Source organism: Microcaecilia unicolor, chromosome 5, assembly GCF_901765095.1.
Source record: "Microcaecilia unicolor chromosome 5, aMicUni1.1, whole genome shotgun sequence".
NCBI lineage: Eukaryota > Metazoa > Chordata > Amphibia > Gymnophiona > Siphonopidae > Microcaecilia > Microcaecilia unicolor.
The window spans coordinates 41,928,611-41,952,038 of record NC_044035.1 but is presented as its reverse complement, the minus strand read 5'-3'; the positions used below and the strand labels follow the sequence as shown (position 1 = coordinate 41,952,038).

Sequence of the window (23,428 nt, the reverse complement as noted above, 5' to 3'; positions counted from 1 at the left end):
GCCTGATACATTGCGAGACCGAGAGAGAAAGATCAAAAGGATTATTGCAGCCTTTGCAGGCCTGAAAGCTATCATTGTAATTTCTGACTGGGTTTCCAGCATTCAACTTTATTCTATCTATCTTTGTTTTTGTCTACATAATTTCAAACCTTTTACCTTTGTCTTTTCTAGTCCCTTTCTTCTCCCCTACTGGATGTACAAAGATCTTGGAATTCTTTCTCACTTGATACAGTTTATATGTAGAACCATTGATTTTCTTAAGCAATAACAAATGGTCCTCAATGGTTCATTTACTGAATGGTGAACATATTAAAAAAAAAACTTTCAACAAAAGGTAGGCCTTTGGGATGGCCTTCAGGTGATGGGAGGTGGTGCTTGAGTTGTTGGGGAGGGGGAGGTGCGGAGCAAGCAGAGAGTGGTTGCATTGAAGTTGTGAGGGGGGAAGCAGGCAGAGACTGTTCGCAATTGGGGATGGGGAAATTTCTGTTTCAGCTGAAAATGCACTGGCATTTTTGTCTGAATCCGAAGCATGGCAGAATCCGGATTTTGGGTCCATTTCGGCTCCAAAACCAAAACTGAAATTTGGTCAGCCTCTAGAAGAAAGGGTAGGATAGCTGTGCTTAAATATATTGTAGTTGACAAGCCTGATAGTACTGCAATCAGCCATTGAGTGGAAGACTACGGGAAGTACAAGTTATGGATGCATATTGAGCAAACCTTGGATGGAGGAGATGCCATTGGGTTGTTTGTTGTGGATGCTAAGGCAGTTTAGGTTGTATAAAAAAGGAATATCCCCCTACGCGGACTAAATATTGGAGGTGCATGTCTCCCAGTTTCAAAAGGTTGGTGACCATATTTTGGTACATACATTATATATTTGATGCTGCATTCCAAACTTCAGAGGGAGACCTATCAGATTTGTGGTGAGAGAGGGCTGAAATTCTGGGACCAGCTGTTAGAGGAAGAAGTGTTTTGTAAGTTTTGAGTCCTTAAAATGGTAACGAACATATTTGCTTTATAGCAAGGACATAAAACGGAAATTGACAGAGTTTGACTTCATGTAAGTCAGCTTGTGTCAGCATAGCGAGTCAACCAAATAGTTGGTATTGGTGTTGTATACATATCTTTAAGAGTCACTAAAAGTCAGCAATAGGGGGTTATATAGTAATAGGGAGCACTTTCTGTATTTGTAGCCACTGCTTAAGTCCTCCCTTGCTGTTAACACACAGTAAAACACCTACAAAGTGGCATATTACTGGTATTTAACATCAACCATATGTTGCCAGGGGTCACTGTTGGATGTTGATTATGTGGGAAGAAGGGTAATATGGAACTTCTGCTGGCGTTCTAGAAAGATAAAAGCATTTTGGAAGATTGAGTCCCATATTAGATGTATAATTGGGGCGGATATACTGTGGGATCCAGGAATGATTTTGAAGTATATAGACTCGACACAATGTTGTGTTTCGGCCTTTAGGCCTGCATCAGGAGTCTAAAATAAAATTTAATACACAGGTAATAAAAAATAACAAAAATACAAATGTTACATACATTTATAGTGTGTAAAAATAGAATATATAGATATGAAAAATGGAATATATAGATATCTAAAAAATTTAAATTTTTTTGAAATATACCTATATTTTACTTAAAATAAATTTAAACACGTGTATATAAAATAATAAATAGATATCAAAGTGAATGCATAAAGAGACATACAACCTGTATCCTATATATTAAAATGATATCATATACTTTTAAAACATATTGAAAAAATATATTAAGAGCATAACAAATAAATTGGTGTGCATGGTCAAGTTTTGAAGTGTATATTATTTTGGTATTTTAATAAAGATAAAAACAATTACATTCAAAGATAAATTTAAAAGTAGTCTTATTAGATAAATGAATAATGTTTATCTAATGCAAAAAGAACCATATAAAATAAAAATAAAAATAATGAATAAAATATAAATAAATAATATAACGGCGAATTTTGGTAAAAGAGGACGATAAATGGCAAACTTAATGGTGTATTTATGGATGAGGCAGACTTGGGTGTAAATATAACACTGACCTTATTTTTCAAAAACCCTTCTTAGACAGAAATGATGTAAAACCTTCTTGAAGCAGGGATGGTCTAGTCAAAAAGATAAATTGATGAGCAGGCATGAAATGGGTATAGATAGGAGATATATAATTATATGATAAAAATGATTGATAAATAATGCCAGTTATGGTGTGGAAAAATAAAATATGAATATAATTAAAAATGAATTGAATAAATTGAAGTGATAAATGGAAAAAATAATGATAATAGACCAAAAAAATTTTTTTAAAGTTTCAAAATTGTATATTTGAAAAAAATGAAAAAAACTTACAAAACAATTGTCACAGGTAATGGGCAAAAAAACCCCATAATGTTAACTACAAATGAGCAGAAAATAATCTTGAGCAGAAATAAACCCTGACTTTGATGTGATGCCTGCTCCCCGAACACCTTGCAGTGCAGCAGGAAGATTTGTGGAGTTGAACGGAGCCGAATTAGACCGCAGTTGGAATGGCAACAAAATCGCATAAGAAAGACAGGGAGCGCGGTAAGCTTGCAGAAGACAAGATGGTGGCATCACATAGCCCAGCGGGTCACACAGCTCAGCATGGGTTGCCTGAGTTGCCGTGGAAGTATCCACGGCGCTAGAGACCTTGCTTGACAAATGGCTTTTACCTTTAGATGCAAAATTAGAGCGGATGGAGAGCAAACTAGAATTGGGTCGAGATTTTGACCTTTCAGCAAAGAACCAGTGACTTGGAAGACCACATGGTCATGGTGGAGAACTGGCAGACCCAATTGCAAAAGTCACTGGTGGTCTTAGAAGAAAAGCTAGAGGACCAGGAAAACAGGTCCAGGAGGAGCAACTTGAGATTGGTGGTACTATCTGAAACCTTAGAGGACAGAGAACTCACAAGTTTTGTGGAGACATGGCTCACCCAATTGCTGCAGTTACCGAACCATTTGGGGCCTTTAAGAATGGAGCAGGCACATCGGGTAGGACCAAGGCAGTCTCTAGACACATGACCCAGAGTAGTGATTCTCAAGATCTTGAATTTTGCCCATAAATGGTCTATTCTACAAGCACTCAGTGGAGGAAAAACCCAGACATATTATAATAGTAGAAAACAATAATGGGAAATCGCATCACCAGAGTCCAAATACTACCAAAAAGTAACAGGTGGAACAAAAGAAATTACTTGCATCAGATGTTACAGTTGGCTGTGGTACATTGGACGGACATTTATGTGGCATCCCAGTCAGCAGCTGATTGCTGCCTGTCATTGGCTGTGGTAACCATAAGTAGGGCAGCAGAGTCAGCATCCACTCGTATGTCAGTTATGGCTACTGCTTGTTATATCATATTGCATGCAAGCGTATGGCTTCAGAGGCAGCGGCCACCTGTGTGTTGCCAGTTACCACAGCTACCTCTATCACTGTGCCGCCTGTTTGAGACCAGTCTCTGCAGCTGCCTGTATGGATACTGCTGCAAAACCACACTCCTGCATTAGCAACAGCCTGGATGTCTCCAGTTTTGGCAGCCACATCTATAGCTCCGGCTACATGTATACAGTGGGGGAAATAAGTATTTGATCCCTTGCTGATTTTGTAAGTTTGCCCACTGACAAAGACATGAGCAGCCCATAATTGAAGGGTAGGTTATTGGTAACAGTGAGAGATAGCACATCACAAATTAAATCCGGAAAATCACATTGTGGAAAGTATATGAATTTATTTGCATTCTGCAGAGGGAAATAAGTATTTGATCCCCCACCAACCAGTTAGAGATCTGGCCCCTACAGACCAGGTAGATGCTCCAAATCAACTCGTTATCTGCATGACAGACAGCTGTCGGCAATGGTCACCTGTATGAAAGACACCTGTCCACAGACTCAGTGAATCAGTCAGACTCTAACCTCTACAAAATGGCCAAGAGCAAGGAGCTGTCTAAGGATGTCAGGGACAAGATCATACACCTGCACAAGGCTGGAATGGGCTACAAAACCATCAGTAAGACGCTGGGCGAGAAGGAGACAACTGTTGGTGCCATAGTAAGAAAATGGAAGAAGTACAAAATGACTGTCAATCGACAAAGATCTGGGGCTCCACGCAAAATCTCACCTCGTGGGGTATCCTTGATCATGAGGAAGGTTAGAAATCAGCCTACAACTACAAGGGGGGAACTTGTCAATGATCTCAAGGCAGCTGGGACCACTGTCACCACGAAAACCATTGGTAACACATTACGACATAACGGATTGCAATCCTGCAGTGCCCGCAAGGTCCCCCTGCTCCGGAAGGCACATGTGACGGCCCGTCTGAAGTTTGCCAGTGAACACCTGGATGATGCCGAGAGTGATTGGGAGAAGGTGCTGTGGTCAGATGAGACAAAAATTGAGCTCTTTGGCATGAACTCAACTCGCCGTGTTTGGAGGAAGAGAAATGTTGCCTATGACCCAAAGAACACCGTCCCCACTGTCAAGCATGGAGGTGGAAATGTTATGTTTTGGGGGTGTTTCTCTGCTAAGGGCACAGGACTACTTCACCGCATCAATGGGAGAATGGATGGGGCCATGTACCGTACAATTCTGAGTGACAACCTCCTTCCCTCCGCCAGGGCCTTAAAAATGGGTCGTGGCTGGGTCTTCCAGCACGACAATGACCCAAAACATACAGCCAAGGCAACAAAGGAGTGGCTCAGGAAGAAGCACATTAGGGTCATGGAGTGGCCTAGCCAGTCACCAGACCTTAATCCCATTGAAAACTTATGGAGGGAGCTGAAGCTGCGAGTTGCCAAGCGACAGCCCAGAACTCTTAATGATTTAGAGATGATCTGCAAAGAGGAGTGGACCAAAATTCCTCCTGACATGTGTGCAAACCTCATCATCAACTACAGAAGACGTCTGACCGCTGTGCTTGCCAACAAGGGTTTTGCCACCAAGTATTAGGTCTTGTTTGCCAGAGGGATTAAATACTTATTTCCCTCTGCAGAATGCAAATAAATTCATATACTTTCCACAATGTGATTTTCCGGATTTAATTTGTGATGTGCTATCTCTCACTGTTACCAATAACCTACCCTTCAATTATGGGCTGCTCATGTCTTTGTCAGTGGGCAAACTTACAAAATCAGCAAGGGATCAAATACTTATTTCCCCCACTGTAACATTTCTTGATACCTTTACTTATCGTGCATGGCTGTTTCAGTAGACTGTCTTCACTGGGTTTGGTGGCTAGCTACAGTGGGGGAAATAAGTATTTGATCCCTTGCTGATTTTGTAAGTTTGCCCACTGACAAAGACATGAGCAGCCCATAATTGAAGGGTAGGTTATTGGTAACAGTGAGAGATAGCACATCACAAATTAAATCCGGAAAATCACATTGTGGAAAGTATATGAATTTATTTGCATTCTGCAGAGGGAAATAAGTATTTAATCCCTCTGGCAAACAAGACCTAATACTTGGTGGCAAAACCCTTGTTGGCAAGCACAGCGGTCAGACGTCTTCTGTAGTTGATGATGAGGTTTGCACACATGTCAGGAGGAATTTTGGTCCACTCCTCTTTGCAGATCATCTCTAAATCATTAAGAGTTCTGGGCTGTCGCTTGGCAACTCGCAGCTTCAGCTCCCTCCATAAGTTTTCAATGGGATTAAGGTCTGGTGACTGGCTAGGCCACTCCATGACCCTAATGTGCTTCTTCCTGAGCCACTCCTTTGTTGCCTTGGCTGTATGTTTTGGGTCATTGTCGTGCTGGAAGACCCAGCCACGACCCATTTTTAAGGCCCTGGCGGAGGGAAGGAGGTTGTCACTCAGAATTGTACGGTACATGGCCCCATCCATTCTCCCATTGATGCGGTGAAGTAGTCCTGTGCCCTTAGCAGAGAAACATCCCCAAAACATAACATTTCCACCTCCATGCTTGACAGTGGGGACGGTGTTCTTTGGGTCATAGGCAGCATTTCTCTTCCTCCAAACACGGCGAGTTGAGTTCATGCCAAAGAGCTCAATTTTTGTCTCATCTGACCACAGCACCTTCTCCCAATCACTCTCGGCATCATCCAGGTGTTCACTGGCAAACTTCAGACGGGCCGTCACATGTGCCTTCCGGAGCAGGGGGACCTTGCGGGCACTGCAGGATTGCAATCCGTTATGTCGTAATGTGTTACCAATGGTTTTCGTGGTGACAGTGGTCCCAGCTGCCTTGAGATCATTGACAAGTTCCCCCCTTGTAGTTGTAGGCTGATTTCTAACCTTCCTCATGATCAAGGATACCCCACGAGGTGAGATTTTGCGTGGAGCCCCAGATCTTTGTCGATTGACAGTCATTTTGTACTTCTTCCATTTTCTTACTATGGCACCAACAGTTGTCTCCTTCTCGCCCAGCGTCTTACTGATGGTTTTGTAGCCCATTCCAGCCTTGTGCAGGTGTATGATCTTGTCCCTGACATCCTTAGACAGCTCCTTGCTCTTGGCCATTTTGTAGAGGTTAGAGTCTGACTGATTCACTGAGTCTGTGGACAGGTGTCTTTCATACAGGTGACCATTGCCGACAGCTGTCTGTCATGCAGGTAACGAGTTGATTTGGAGCATCTACCTGGTCTGTAGGGGCCAGATCTCTTACTGGTTGGTGGGGGATCAAATACTTATTTCCCTCTGCAGAATGCAAATAAATTCATATACTTTCCACAATGTGATTTTCCGGATTTAATTTGTGATGTGCTATCTCTCACTGTTACCAATAACCTACCCTTCAATTATGGGCTGCTCATGTCTTTGTCAGTGGGCAAACTTACAAAATCAGCAAGGGATCAAATACTTATTTCCCCCACTGTAGGTACCTCATCTACTCTGCAGAACTATTTAGTACAGTGTCACCAGTTGCTGATATGGCTCAGGCTATACAAGCCACTTGCTGTGTGTGATTCATGTAAAATGAATTTATCTTGTTGGGCAGACTGGATGGACTGTACAGGTCTTTATGTGCCGTCATTTATTATGTTACTTATATAGCTGTTTTGTGCAGCAAATTGATAGCACTGGCATTAGCCACCACTGTTGACTAACTGCAGGAAGTCTCTAATATTGTAATTTTTTTCTCTCAGACAAATAGGCTCCCATCATGGGTTGTCCTGTCTGGTGTCTCATGTATCAGGACACTTGTGCCCTCTTCTTGCTCTTACAATGACATTTGGGTTTTCATGTCTTAATAGATCACTCTTTGACACCAGGTCAGTCAAAAGCTGTTCTACTTTCAAATTTACTTAAGGCTTCATATACTGCCGTAGGTCATGGGCCTTCAGAATGGTTTACAGTACAAAAAATCAATAAAGGATAGAAGAAGCACAGAGACAGAGTAGGAAAAAAAAAGCAAGCAGGAATTAAGGGGAACTCAACTGGTTATAGGAAAGTAAGGCGAAGGAGGAAAAAAGAGCAAAGACAGAAAGCCAAGAACTGTCACCAAGAGGACTAAATTGTACTAGCCAAGAGAAAGACTCGGGGATTAAAACTATAAGCTTCCTTAAAGAAAAGGGTTTTCAGGGCAGATCGAAAATCTCCAAGGGTAGGGAGAGTCTTCAGTTGAGGAGGCAGGGCATTCCAAAGGGAAGGGCCTACGATGTGGAAGCCTTTATTCCGGACATAAGCATAGCGAGCATGCCAAAATGAAGGAACCTGAAGGATGGGACTGGGAGGATCGGAGTGTCCTTGGGAGGGGGGGTATATGTAAGTAAGTACTGAGAGAGGTAAGGCAGCAATCCTGCCTTAGCTCTCTCAGTACTTTGTATATCAGCAGGAGAATTTTTAAAAGCAATCCGATATTTGACAGGGAGCCAGTGTTCTTCCATAAGAAGGGACGTCGCATGATCATATTTCCTGGATTGGGTCAGCAATTTGCAGTGTTTTGGACCAGTTGGAGTAGTCATTGTTCTATAGAGGTCAAGCCCTGGAAGAACCTGTTGCAGTAATCAAGCTGCGAGATAATAAGAGAATGAACAAAGATACGTGGGGCTGGTTTAGGGAAGAGGTTCCTGACATGCAGTCAATCTAAGCTTGTAAAAACAGCATTGTAACACCACTGAAATATGAGTGTAGTAGGAAAGAGTGGATTCTAATTGGTCTCTTTTTTTACTCTCAGCGAAGGATGCTTAATTTTTCTTGGTTGTCATAGATGTAGATAGTAAAGCACAGTGTTTTGTTTTGTTTTTTAGCCCCTGATGGCTTTTTTCCTATATTTCCTTCTCTGAATATTCAGCTCCTCTAGGACTTCTATTGCAGTTACAATATTCCCTGCACAGATGTACCTTAGTCTTAGTCAAATACTTTTTCAAGGAAAACATCAGTTGGGTTTGTTTCTTGGTCTGTGTATCTCTTCCATGGTCTATCGGTGCTATTTTCTATTATTCCTTATTATCATGGAAATCACAGCCTTCTCTTCCATACCTTTTATCTTTCCATAGCCCTTCGGATTGTTCTTGGTTCTTTCTACTAGGTTCTGCTGGGAATGACCTCTAAGGCTATTCCAGTTTATCTCTCTCTCTCTTAATTTATTAGACTGGGGAGAATAATGATGCATTTATTTGCAAAATTCTTTCTCTGTCTGTTTTTTGAGTGTTTAGTAGATCTTTTAGTCCTGCCCTATATTGGGGACATTGCTTTGCTACGTCCCATTGGTCTGGACTGGTTTGATAGGATGCTGTAGAAGGAAAAGTTATGTCTTACCTGAGAACTTTTTTTCCTTTAGACCTATCAGACTAGTTGAGATTTCCTCCATGGTTGATTGATTTTGTTTTGCTTACAAGATATATTTTTCCTAACCTATTGTATGTGGCATAACTCCTGACTCGGTGAAATATCTGCATGTCAGTAGAGTACGTGCCTCACTAGTGATAAAGTTATGACGTGATTGAATTACTTGATCTCGAAGTTTCAGTGTTGACCATCAGGCAGATTTTGAGTACCATTGCATGGCTGTTTGAAAATACTGAACATGCTATGTTGCATAATTCCTTTATGGGGCGAGTCACAAGAACTGTTTTCTTCCTTTGTCTCCATCCAGTGGTAGAGTGACACAACCCATTGGTCTGGACTGGTATGATAACTTTCTTTTAGTCTTATCAGGTAAAACATAACTTTTTTTCCTTTTTAGAAATGAAAATAATTCTTTAGTAGTCCGTGTTGATGGGTTAAAATGGACAAAATTATGTTGGTGTCTCAATTCATTAAACACTATTCTGATGATGAAGACCAACAATTCCAACCTGAAAAAGCTTGAGTTCAGTGCTACTACAGTGATGCAATGGTGCTTCAATTTTCTGCTATCGTGCATAGTGTGAATCTGTAAAAGCCTTGAGATATATGTATTATCAGAATGACTAATATAAAAATCATCATTTATTTTATTTTTGTTACATTTGTACCCCGCGCTTTCCCACTCATGGCAGGCTCAATGCGGCGGACAACGGAGGGTTAAGTGACTTGCCCAGAGTCACAGGGAGCTGCCTGTGCCGGGAATCGAACTCAGTTCCTCAGTTCTCCAGGACCAAAGTCCACCACCCTAACCACTAGGCCACTCCTCAGACACAGTTCCGACAATAGCGGTATTGAAAGTAACAAGGTTCCTACTCTCTTCAGTCTTGTCTTCTCATTCAGTGCGATGGGACATTTTGTACCAGCGCCTTAAGAGGTGGGAGAGATTGGTTTGAAGTACTCTTACAAACAAAGCTCATTGTGTCACCATTGCAACTTAAGAGTATTTGTCTGTTACTGAGAACCGCATGCTACAATGTAATGAATCTGAAATAAAGTTGTCTTTGTTTGTAGCTGTTACGTAAAATTGACACATTTTATTAAAATACTTTTTCCCCTCCCAGGTTTTTCACTGCCACTTCAACAGCAATTTCTTTCCCCTTTTCCTGGAGCATCTGTTGTCAAACAGAATTTCCCTCTCTACGGGTTCATTTCTTTTAGGTAAGGAGAGGCAGTGGGTGTAAGTAATTGTATATCATGACATTAATCATGGCTTGGCTCATGGAGCACATTATGGGATGAGAGTTCCACTCCTTTATAGAAAATGACTCTTGTACCATAAGACCAGTGCATTGTTTCTAGCAAAAAAGGTGCTGGTACTCAAATGCTAGGCCACCCTTCAGGGGTGGGGTGATCGCTGAGGGGACTCACCCCACAATAGCCAGGTTCCCTGCAACCAGTCACAGAATCTATGACAAGGCAGAATTGGTGTATAGAGCCTGAACCTTTTCATTAAAACTTGGGTTCCATGGGTCAATTTTAGCAGACAATGGACAAGGTGCCGGTACTCAGTACCCCCAAGTATCCCCTCAAAAAAAAGCCCTGGATAAGACTCAACTTTGGGTTTCTTACTTATTTAAGGGTAGCTAATTAAATTCATAATTGGAGCTGGTATGGCTTGTGCTGCTATGCTCTGGGAATCTTAGATGCTTCTTATGCAAGAATATTTACTTTATCTGTTTACCCTATGTAATAGGGTAAGGCATATGCCTTGGTGTGTGTTTGTCGGTACTAGTGGAATGCATGCACACCCTGTTAAATGAAGCACATCTACAAAGAGTACATCTTATATTCAAGATTTGTCTTTTGTGAAATGGGTAACTTAGAAATGTAATTTAAGTAAATAAAATGTGTAGCTTTGACAGCCATGCAGGCTGGATGGAGGCCCAGCTGTTGACCTCAGGCCCTAGTGGCCCACAGACTCAGTTGCTGGTATAGCCATCAGAAGGCTCAGTCCCAGGTGGGTTAGTTGAGGGGACAGTCTGTGGTAGGCCAGGAGACATGCACATAGGTGCTGGAGTCAAACATAGAAGGAGACGTATAAAAGTCTCATGCTTCTACAAGTGTTTTGCAGAAATTTGCTAGTGTCTCAATAAAAAATTGAGACACAGGTTTTCCTCCCTAATTGGATTGTCCCATTTCTTTAGCTGCTATATGAGAATCCAACTGTGTAGAAATTGTGAGATGGATTAGCATTGTCTAATATTTTTATTTGAGCTGTAACAGGATATGGCTCACATCCTGATAGCTGGAAGTTAGACTGATGTTTGCATTGCTGATATTTAAGATCAGCAGTGCACCAGTTCACTTTTTTTTTTTTTTAATCACGTCAGCTGTCTTGCCTTCTGCCTGGAGTGAAGTGGTGGTGGTTTATTTTTCCAAAATACTGGCTGCATTTCCATTTGTTAATGACTTGCTTGAGATGGTTTTTATTTCATGAAAGTGCAAGATGTTAGAGTTGCAGGGTGCATGGCAGTAGACACTAAAGGGTAAATGTTTAGCAGCCACCACTAAATGTATGAGTCCACTATGTGAATTTCAGTACCACTATCTGGGGAGTGCTGACAGAATTCCTTTGAACTGCCACAGCGCTATCTACACTGTGGGGGGGAGGGGGAGGAGACTATGCTTCTCGAGGGCCACAACCCACTCAAGTTTTTGAGATTTCCAAATGAAAATCTAATGTAATAACATTTTTATTCTGCTTTACCAAGGTGGCTCTAGGTGGATCGCAATCAAGATACAGACCAAAGAGATAATCCCTCTTATAACAATATATTTCCATTATGGTTATCATAAGTCATACTGAGTCTAGATACCTGTCAGATGTAAGGTAAAAATAATGGGCTAGATTCTATATATGTCACCTGAAAAATCTGCAGAGAATAAGTTTCCACCTAAGTGTATTCTAGAAGCGGTGCCTAGATTTAGGCGCAGTATATAGAATACGCTTATTTGATATACAAGCACCTAGAACTACGTGCATCCATTTAAACCAAGGTAAACGTGGCATAAATACCGGTGTGTAGATTTAGGCACACAGGGGCCTATTCTATAGCAGTGCGTATAAATGTTGTAATGACCATGAAGCGCCCATAACTACGCCCCTTTTTGGATCCTGCAAATTACAATGTAGGCTCCATGCGTTACAGAATATGCTTAGTGAGTTGTGTGTAGATTCTAATTATTGCCAGTTAGGGCTCATTATTGCTTGAGTGCTGTTTAAAATGCTGATTGGCTTGTTAAGCCAATTAAGTTACACGTGTTGTAGAATGCGCTTGGATTTCGGAACAGAACAATAGGTATAAAATATAGAATCCAGTGGAAAGCCTTTAACACTTCTCCTAAAAGTATGATTGTGGAAATCTTGAAAACCCAACTGGGTTGTGGCCTTCGAGAAACGTGGTTGCCCATCCCTTCTCTATATAGTGCTGGTACAGAGTGAGGGCTGTACACATATTGGGTTACAAAAGGCTTCATGGTCTGTGACCCCTAGATGAGGCCTGTCTCTACAGTAACGAGGATAAAAAGTAGAGGAAAACTTTTTGAAGTAATTGCAAACAAATGCTCACAGCTTGGTCACAGTTTGGGAATAGGGCTACCTGCCTGGCCAAAAAAACAAAAGAATTAAGAAAATGCTTTTCTTCTCTTTTCAGGTATTTCCTACATAGCCCCTCATTTGAACAACCTTTATTTCTTATCGCTCTGCCAAAAATATGGTGTTTATCCTGTTGTCCGAGGGTTGTTTTTCTTGAAGCTGGTTCTCAGCCTTGTGATGCTTCTCGCTGGACCTGACCAGATTTACCTGCTGTGCATCTTTATAGCTAGGTACATATCTTTAAAGGCCTTTCTGTTACTGGAAGGTTTCTGGAACTGAGATGTGATATTTAAACAAAAAAAATTACATATAATAAAACTCATCATCCTGTGTGTTGTGCTCATCCAACATCAATCCGTATGTTATAGATTGCAGTGTCCTTTGTCCAGTTGATCAGACTTATACACATAGTTTGCTTAGGCTGTAGAGGTGAAACATTAAAATGGGGTGTCGCCTCTTAGCTTTGTTTCCAAAGTGTGGACTGGATTTAGATGTATGTTGAAAAGATTTGGAGTAAACTGAACTTCCTGAAAGTGGTACCTCCAAAGCAGGAATGCAAGTCATATATTAGAAAATGTGACCAACTTCTGTCTGAGTTGGGGAAGTGTTTTCCTCAGAGTAATTACTGGAAATGATATCCAGATATTGGGGTCCCCTTTTCCAGCATGGGAAAGGTAGTATTTAGAGAGATCACAAGTACTGAGCATCACTGTATAATTTTATATCTGCTTATTACCAAATCGGGCCCCTGAGATTAACTGCACAGGCCCAAATATGCCGTGACTATACTTTTCAGTTTCTTTTTTTAAGATCTAATGCAAATTACCATTATCCTTTTGTCAAAGATTTCTGAACAGGATTACTGGCTGATGTGAAGTCTTGTCTTTATACTGACCTTTGTTTTTAATCCTTTGAGGCAGTCAGAAGGTGAAAAATAATAATTTGATTTTATAGCCAAACGTGGTTTCAAGGTGCTTATAAATATGGTATTTCTGAAGCCTGGATGTGGTGGATCCATTCCAAAACTGGAAATTTGATGATGATTTTTGATAAGTCAAAACAGAGAAAGATGGGTAACCTTTTTTTCTAAGGATTCACTGTGGATGAGTGGTTATTCAGAGACTCATCCTAGGCATTTTCCTGACAAACATTTCTGCTCTATCATTAGTCCACATATAGCACAAACATTGTAGCTCGTCTGCTGCATGTGGCTTAGAATTGAAGACCTTCTTCTGGTCGTAGTGCTAAACTACTGTCATAGATAGCAGGGCTGGCTATCTGTGGCATCGGAGAGGTTAAGAACTGAGATGATGTTGAAGCTGCAGTATGCACTAACTACCCTAAAGGTTCTCTCACTGTTTTGGTGTTGAGGCATGTTAGCAGAGCACTCTGGAGAACCTTGTGCTGCATTACTAGTCCTTACTCAAAGCCCATCTCTTCTCCCTTGCTTTTAGCGCCTAACCACCTTCCCCATTCATAATACCTACACTGACTACATAGTTTGTTACCTTTAGATTGTAAGCTCTCTTGAGCAGGGACTGTCCTTCCCACGTTTAAACTTGTACAGCGCTGCGTAACCCTGGCAGCGCTATAGAAATGCTAAGTAGTAGTAGTACTAGTGATATGTGGATATTTGAAAGTGTTTGTTTTTCTGCACTTTTTACCAAATTTTTAACCTAAATTTGCCAGGGTAGTGTCGCATGTGAACACATTTTAAAACAGTACTTTTTTTTTTTTTTTTTGTAAGGAGGTATTTTAAAGGTCTTTGAGGGGGGAGGGGGCCAAAGGTCTCTTGTCAGTGTAAATGAATCTGAAAATAAGTAATCTGAAATCACCGAGTGACTTTTGAGATGTCAAAGATTCATTATGCAGTGGTAACTGGCTTAGGAACTAGGAAAGTCAGGGTTCAAATCCTTCTTTCACCAATGCTTTTTGTAATTTTGGGGAAATCACTAGGACTGGATGGCATATACCCCAGTGGAGCCAGAGTTCAAATTATCAGCAGGTACAAACATTTATGGGTCCTCTTACTAAACAGTGGTAAGCATTTAACATTTGCTTACTGTGGGTTAAAATGCACTACCAGAGGGCACGCTCAGGCACCCTGTGGTAATTTTTGCATGTGTGCACACTACCCATGCGTTAAAATATAGTTTTTATTTTTTAGTGCTGGGGGGATGGAGAGTAGACATGTTATGTGCTAGCTACATTGCTGCATACTGACTGATTAGTGTGTGATTAGAGCAATGAGCCCTTACTGCCTACAAAATAGGTGTCTATGTACTCACATGCTAATGGCGTATGAGGGAAGTTTATGGCCAACAGCTACAAGTGCAATATTTTAAACAAAGTAGACCTCAACTCTCCAAGGGTGTCCAAACAAATAGAACATCCCCAGTTAGGAGTCCATTCTTATCATTGGTCTCAATCAGCACATGGGAAAAAACCTCAAACATGAGAAAAAACAATTGTTCAAATAAAACAGTGCCAATTAATATATTCAAAACCAAAGTTGGCTAACCATAAGGTTCCACAGTGTTTTGTTAGGAACTTTTTAGAGTTTTTGTACTGTGGGACCTTATGATTAGCCAACTTTGTTTTTGAATATATTAATTGGCACTGTTTTATTTGAGCAATTGGTTTTTCTCATGTTTGAGTTTTTTCCCCTGTTCTTTTTTTTTTTTTTTTTTCCATGTGCTGATTGAGATCAAAGATAAGAAGGTTGTTCTGTTTGCTTGGACGCCCTTGGAGAGTTGCGGTCTCTTTCATTTGCTCTTTTGGCTGCCGGACATAACTTCCCTCAGTTTGATGTAGCAAAATTTTGTTGTTGCTTAATTAACATTTTTCCACCCTTTTTTTGAGTCATTCAGTAAAAGATTAGCACATGTCCATTTATATTAGAAGTAGAAAAATTGGCCATTTTCAAGCTGCGCTAAAATTGGCCTTAGTGCGTGGGAAAAGGCCTGCGCTGGGGGAAGCGTAGGCCACTTTTTAGCGCTGCTCAGTAAAAGGGACTCTTTAATTGTAAGCACTCTGGAAACAGGAAAATACTTACTCTACCTGAGTATAATTCACATTGAGATGCCATTGAAAAGGTGTGAGCTAAATTCAAAAAACAACTGTTTATATTAGGTGACTGCTCAGGTCAGATGGAGTTCTCCTGCTGTGAGTTTAATTTTATTGGGTTTTCTGTTCCTTAGTAACAGGGTATTCACAGAAGGGACATGTAAACTGCTGAATCTCGTCATCACAGACCTGGTGGATGAAGATTTTGTGTTGAACCGTAGGAAGCAAGCAGCCTCAGCACTGTTATTTGGAATGGTTGCCTTGGTCACCAAACCAGGCCAGACATTTGCTCCCCTGATTGGCACCTGGCTCTTATGTGTTTATACAGGTAAATATCACAAGAGTCTGTCTTCTGTGGAAGTATTGATGTCTAGGGATGGAATCTGGAGCTGTGTACAGGCATGTAGCAGAGCTGAATTCACTCTTCAGTAGGTGAGGATGCACAAAGAGAGGACAGGGACCAAACTAACGCTATTCCATCTGTTCTGCTTCACTGTCCTGAGTGGGGAGGGAAACGGATGTGGAGGGTAAACAGTCTCAGCACAGGTGTCTCCCACTCCCCCCACCAACAGCCATCTTTCCTCCTACCAGCATCTCCCCCATGTGTTTTTATAAAGCAGGCAACCTGTTATAAAATTACCCTCTTTAAGTGGTCACTATTCTACTTAATGTGGTGCAGAAAGCTACTACTACTACTTATCATTTCTATGGCGCTACTAGATGTACGCAACTCTGTACACTTGAACATGAAGAGACGGTCCCTGCTCGACAGAGCTTAACAATCTAATCAGGACAGACAAACAGGACAAATAAGGGAATTACTAAGGTGAGAATGATAAAACAGACATGGGTACTGAACAAGTGAATAGTGGTTAGGAGTTAAAAGCAGCATCAAAAAGGGTGGGCTTTCAGCTTAGGTTTGAAGACGGCCAGAGATAAAGCTTGATGTACTGGCTCAGGAAGTCTGTTCCAGGCATATGGTGCAGCAAGATAAAAGGAACAGAGCCTGGAGTTGGCAGTGGAGGAGAAGGGTACAGATAAGAGAAATTTACCCATATACTCTTGTCATATGATTTAATGGATGGGAATATGACATCTTGTATTGATGCTGGTTGTGTTGAATCATCAATAAAAAAATATATTATTAAAAAAAAAAAGAGAAATTTACCCAGTGAATGGAATTCCTGGGGAGGAGTGTAGGAAGAGATAAGAGTGGAGAAGTAATTAGGAGCTGTTGAGAGAATGCACTTGTAAGTCAATAAGAGGAGTTTGAACTGTATGCGTAAGCAGATAGGAAGCCAATGAAGTGACTTGAGAGGGCTAATATGAGCATAGCGACACTGACGGAATGTAAGTCATGCTGCAGAACTTTGAACAGATTGAAGGGGAGAGAGATGGCTTAGTAGGAGACCTGTGAGAAGCAAGTTGCAGTAGTCTAAGCGAGAGGGGATAAGAGTGTGGATAAGGGTTTTGGTAGTGGGCTCAGAAAGTAAAGGACGAATCTTGGTGCAATAGAGAAAGAAATGACAGGTTTTAGCGGATTTGTGCAGAGAGAGAGAGAGGTGTCAAAGATAACCCAGACGTTATGAGCTGATGAGACAGGGAGGATGAAAATGTTATCCACAGAGATAGAGAATGGGGGAAGAGGTGAGGGGGGTAAGGGGGGGGGGGGGGGGAAACATGACCAAGAAGCTCAGCCTTGGTCATGTTTAGTTTCAGATGGCAGTGAGACATCCAGGCAGCAATGTCAGACAGGCAGGCTGATACTTGGGCCTGGATTCCTGCTGAAATTTCTGGTGTGGAGAGGTAGATCTGTTAGTCATTAGCATAAAGGTGATACTGAAAACCACGGGATGAGATCAGAGCACCAAGGGAAGAGGTATAGATGGAGGAAAGAAGAGGTCCCAAGACAGATCCCTACAGTACACCAACTGACAGTGGGATAGAAGTGGAGGAGGATCCACCAGAGTATACACTAAAAGTGTGATGGGGGAGAGAGGAAGAAAACCAGGAGAGAACAGAGTCTTGAAATCCAAGTGAGGACAACGTATCAAGGAGTAGGCAGTGATCCAAAAGCAGCAGATAGATCGAGAAGGATGAGGATAGACTAGAGACCTTTAGATCTGGCCAGGAACAATTCATTGGCGTCTCTAGCAAGGGCTTTTTCAGTTGAAGAAGGCAAAAGCCAAATTGAAGTGGATCAAGAATAGTTTTGAGATTGAAAGAAAGTCAAGACAATGACGGTGAACAGCACATCCAAGTATCTTGGATAGGAAAGGGAGGAGGGAGATGGGGCGATAGTTGGATGGCAGGTAGGGTCCAATGAAGGTTTTTTGAGGAGTGGTGTTAACTATGATATTTTTGAAGTCATCAGGAACAGTTGCAGGGAAAAGTGAAAGATTGAGGATATGACAGTAGGAGAGAGAGTGCTGAGTAGATGGGTGGGAATAGGATCAGAGGAACAGGTAGCCTGTTTGAAGGAGGAAAGAAAATGTGCAGTTTCCTCCTCATTAATTTCAGAAAAGGAAGAAAAAGAGGCAGGGGTTGAAGGAGAGTTGAGAGAATGTCTGTTATGTTGCAGTTAAGTATGTTATCCAGTCTTTTTATTATTTTTTGTCCTTTAAAGGGAAGGTGAAAGGGGATGTGATTTGATATTCTACCTTTCTATAGTTACAGTCAAAGCTGTTTACATGTTGTATGCATGCTCTTATTTTGTACCTGGGGTAATGGAGGTTTAAGTGACTTGCCTAGAGTCACAAGGAGCTGCAGCAGGAATCAAACCCAGTTACCCTGGTTCTCAGGTCACTGCGCTAATCATTAGACCGCTGCACTTAAAAGTAAAGTGGACAGCGTGCTTACTATGGAAAAATAAAATTCTGCAGTAAATCCACTGGGAACTTTAATGCTAATTTTAATAAGAGGACACCTATACAAATTTTCAAAATTGCACCTATTTTATAAAAGCGGTAAAGGTGCATAAATTTGCAGTTGTGTGCAAAACCCCTGGTCAAACTGCATGTTTCAATTCATCCCTGCTCTTCCTTGTAGAACTCAAATATTCTGCAATTTCCACTACAGATCAACCCTCCAGGGGCAGGGAAATACCCAGTGTACCTGAATGTAACTCACCTTGAGCTACTCCTGAAAAAGATGTGAGCAAAATCTTAAATTAAAAAACCTAGTCTTAGAGGCTTCTGTATTAAAAGAAGACACCATTGACATGTGCAGTGAGTCTCAACAAATATTCATACTCTACTTCCCCTCCCTTCTATTCAGTGGCATTCAAAGTATGAAGACATAATTCATTTATATATGATGCATCTGATTCTGGTGTGAGGAGATGGAAAATAACCTTGAGCTTTGAACAGCACCTGTACAATGAGCTATTTTTGCAACGACTCATTATGGATTGCATTGTCCACATTTCTCACTCCGATGCATTTATTGCTCAGCCAGCAATCTGGTCACTGGTTTAAAAAACAAAAAAAGCAAACAATAAAAAACAACTCTACAAGATTAATATTCAAGAAAATAAATGTTGATTCTGCCACACGGGACCTTTTCACAAATATAATTTATGCAACAATATAAGGACATTTTGGACAGGATTCTGAGAGAGGATTAAGGATGTGGCGTGGCATTTTAGAAAGGAGATTGGGATGTCTCAAGTTCAGCTAGCATCTTCGAACAGATTCTGCCAACACAGAGTCAGTTCTAAAGTACATGGAGGAATGGATGTTTGTGCACTGGTTACCTGAGGCAAGAGCATTCATTTTAGAAGTGCAAACATCTAAAATATCAATAAAACAGGCATATAAAAATGTTTGTTCTGGAACAGTAACATAACGTTTATGTGGCAGAGCATAAACGTTGGTTAGTCATTTTATTTTTCCCAAAGCTGTCACAGAGGCTGTTCCCTTGTCAGTTTCACTGTTTGGGTGGGGGGTAGGGGCTGGAGCCATCAACCACAGAGTATTAAAGGAGTGACCTCCCACAATCCCTGCAGTGGAGCGCTGCTCAGTACGAGCGCACTTCTCTGAAACTTAGGAGCCCCGAGTAGCAGGTGTAGATCCCATCTTCAATCTTTGTGGACATTCCCTTTCTGAAATGGGGAATACACGTTTGTTTTCTAGGCCCATCCAAAAAATGCCTGTCCCCTTGCCAAATGCATATTTTTACAGTTTTAGACAAGCCTATCCCAGCTGTGTAAAATCAGGATTTAGACGATGCAATATAAACATTCAAAGGCTGATTTGTGCACATCTTCAACCCAAATATCACTTCTAAAGTAAACACCAAATTGAATATCTAATGTGAGCTTTAACTTGAAATCATTTGTAGTCTTTTACTATCTTTGGTATTTAAAATTCATCCTTCCTACAGGTACATGCCTGATAGAACCATAGCATGTTTGACTTAGTTATGAAGCTGTCGCAACCTAAAAGCATAATTGACTTTAAATTTGGAAACCTGTTGATCATTATATATAATCAGTTCTTTGGTTTATACCCCACCCAATCCATAATATTATCGTAAGCACCTTGCAACTGTTATAAAAACTACTTATTCTAAGTACTGTAATTGTGGCCTTTTTACTGTGTAAATTATACTGTAGAATTTAGTAGCAATTTCTTCCCAGACAAGTTTGTTCACCAAATGGAAACTGTACATAAACATTATGGTTGTTTATGTTTGAGTACTAGATATACTGCTTTCTGGCATGCAATCAACAAAAATATATGAAAACACGAGAATAAGAAATCTCTTTTAAAGGGGATTCCTGCTGAACTATCTAAATAACATTTTGTTACTCTGTTGAACAAGAAGTGAAGTTGAGCAGTAATTTTAATTCCAAGGATTTACTATACCACCAGTCGAGCAGAAAAGTTTTCTGAGACAGTTTATTAACTATAATAACAGAGCAGACAATACAGGCAGGACAAATCAGAACAGTCCCGTTAGGCTCCCTAGTACCTCCCACCCCTCCTGAGCAAAGGCCTACTAAAACAGTTTTTAGAGCTGCCTTCAGTTTTGAGAGAGAAATCCTTCTGCCTCGGGTATAAAGGAAGATGTATTCTAATGGATAGGGCTAAACATGCAAAGGCAGGATGTCAGGCGAATTCCAACCTCAGCCTAAATGGAAAGAGAAGACAGAGCCATGAGGCCTGAGATGAGCAAAGTGGGAGGAGACCATTACAGTTCTCCTTGAGTTCCTCTGTAAATCCTGTACTACATTGACTATACAGCCAAAACCTGTCGCTTCTTTCTCTATAACATCAGCAAAATTCGCCCTTTCCTCTCGGAGCACACCACCCGAACACTCGTCCACTCTCTCATTACCTCTCGCCTGGACTACTGCAACCTACTCCTCACTGGCCTCCCACTTAGCCATCTATCCCTCCTTCAATCCGTTCAGAACTCTGCGGCACGTCTTATCTTCCGTCAGGACCAATATGCCCATATCACCCCTCTCCTCAAGTCACTTCACAGGCTTCCGATCAGGTACCGCATACAGTTCAAGCTTCTCCTACTTACCTACAAATGCACTCAATCTGCAGCCCCTCACTACCTCTCTTCTCTCATCTCCCCTTACGTTCCTACCCGCAACCTCCGCTCACAGGTCAAATCCCTCCTCTCAGTACCCTTCTCCACCACCGCCAACTCCAGGCTCCGCCCTTTCTGCCTCGCCTCACCCTATGCTTGGAATAAACTCCCTGAGTCCATACGTCAAGCCCCCTCCCTGGCCATCTTCAAATCCTTACTCAAAGCCCACCTCTTCGATGTCGCCTTCGGCACAACCATTACACCTCCACTGAGGAAATCTAGACTACCCCAACTTGACATTTCGTCCTTTAGATTGTAAGCTCCTTTGAGCAGGGACTGTCCTTCTTTGTTTAAACTGTACAGCGCTGCGTAACCCTAGTAGCGCTATAGAAATGTTAAGTAGTAGTAACTGCATTGTTTCAGCAAGTTCTTATGGAGAATGCTCCACTGATATTTGGAATTCTATCCAGGTCCCCCCCCCCCCAAAAAAAAAAAAAAACACTGGCTTTTAATGAATAAAGCAGAAAAATATCACATGTAAAAGTTTTAGTTTTCATGATTTCTGTTGTATTATAATCGATGTTGGAAGAGCTAGCTGATGCTTTGCTTTTTGTCTCCAGGGTATGACATTTTTCAGCGGGACCCGATGAATAATGTTGTCAGCACACATCCAGAGAGCGTGGCATGGGTGGCCATTCTGCGTCAGGGATGCTTCTATCTTCTTGTCTTTGTTCCTATCACATGTGCATTAATCCAGCTTCTCGCATGGTCACAGTTCACCTTGCGTGGCAAACAGCTGCAGATAGTGAAAAATCATCGACAGAATATGTCTCAGACTAGATCCGCTCAGGAAATCAAAACAATTTGAAGTACAGACGGATAAAACTAGTATTTCCAGCGGTTTGTGGACCTTTTCAAAACAGGTCTGCTAATTCTTTGCACAATGTAGTAAGAGCAGGGATGGCTTCCATCTTCCAGGGCTGCAAACAGGTCTGACTTTCAGTGCATTCATAGTAAGTGTATACAGTACACTTAAGTAGTGGGATCCATCTATGGTGACTGGTGGGGTCTGGAGGTGTGCCAAGGCATTTGTATACCCCACGGAGGAGAATGCAGGATTGGCAGTCTAGACCAGTGTTTCTCAAGTCAGTCCTGCAGTACCCCCTTGCCAGTCAGGTTTTCAGGCTATCCACAATGAATATGCATGAGATTGATTTCCATATACTGCCTCCATTGTAATCAAACCAATATCATGTATATTCACTAGAGGAAACTGTTTTGTGAATGGCATGGCCCCATATGGGGTGGAAATAATAGGGGATCGGGCTAAGGAGATGGGTAAAACATCCTTCTGTGAATTTCACTAGTTGTCTTACTAGTGTTATATGTTTCCATGTAGTTGAATTGAAAAGGTGAATTTGCCTATTTTCATTATCTTGACTACTAGATCTGTTTGTAACCCTTGAAGAGCAGAACTGACTACCTCTGGGGCAAAGTGAGTAGAAGTGAGATTATCAGTGGGCTGCCTACATTTTTGGATTTTACGTTTTCCCAAACTGGGTGGGCAAAATGAAGTGAAATCAGGCATGCTTGAGCTTTTATCACAACCAGTGTAAAAGCTTTGGGTTGAATTGGGAGCTGTGTGACCCAGGAAATCATATGTTTGCAAAGTGTTTTATATGGTTACTGGGCAGTGCAAAATCAACTTCTTTTTCAAACTTGACAAGTATTGGCTTGAAGACATTTGTGTTTACAGGTTTTGAGTTTTTATTCTTAATTTTTAAATTATTTTAGAGGGGAGGTGTTTGAATGTAAAATCGGAAGTTCAAATCATCAGGACTGGAATTCGGGCATGCAATCTAACATAACGACTTAACTGGATTGGGGAGGCTAAAAGGTTCAAGACTTCCAGAGTACTAAGCACCACAGAAACTGTTTGGAACCAGATGTAGAACAATTAGATTGAGCATTTGTGTTTTTGGAGAGCAAAAAGAGTATATTACTACTTCTACTGCTGTTTAACAATTCAGCATTGCTCTTAGGCATAAATAGTGCTGTACAGATATATTAAGATACAGTTCCTGCTTCATTGAGCTTCTAGTTTCTGAAACATAGGCATGACAAATGTTAATATCTGTTAAAGTAAGACACAGAGAAAAATGACAGCAGATAAAACCCCTTACGGCCCAGAGATCCTCTGTACTTATTCCATTCTTACTGAATTCAGATACTTTTCTCATCTCAGCACTTCCACTGGGAGGCTGCACTGTGCATTCACAGCCCTTTCTGTAAAGAATTTTCCTTAGATCACTCCTAAGTCTACTGCAGTTTTTTCTTCATTCTATGAACAACCCCCCCCCCCCC

At 41.3% G+C, this 23,428-nt stretch overlaps 1 protein-coding gene across 2 annotated transcripts in view; it reads left to right on the top strand.

Moving 5' to 3' along the window:
* Positions 1-23,428, top strand: part of MFSD13A (major facilitator superfamily domain containing 13A) — a 44,381-nt gene extending 20,953 nt beyond the window's left edge. For both annotated transcript variants that reach the window (XM_030202834.1, XM_030202833.1), the window contains 4 exons: positions 9,921-10,017; positions 12,513-12,684; positions 15,655-15,848; positions 21,685-23,428. In XM_030202834.1, coding sequence (XP_030058694.1) covers positions 9,921-10,017; positions 12,513-12,684; positions 15,655-15,848; positions 21,685-21,932 — 711 coding nt within the window. In that variant the 3' untranslated portion in view covers positions 21,933-23,428. The remainder of the gene's footprint in view (positions 1-9,920; positions 10,018-12,512; positions 12,685-15,654; positions 15,849-21,684) is intronic.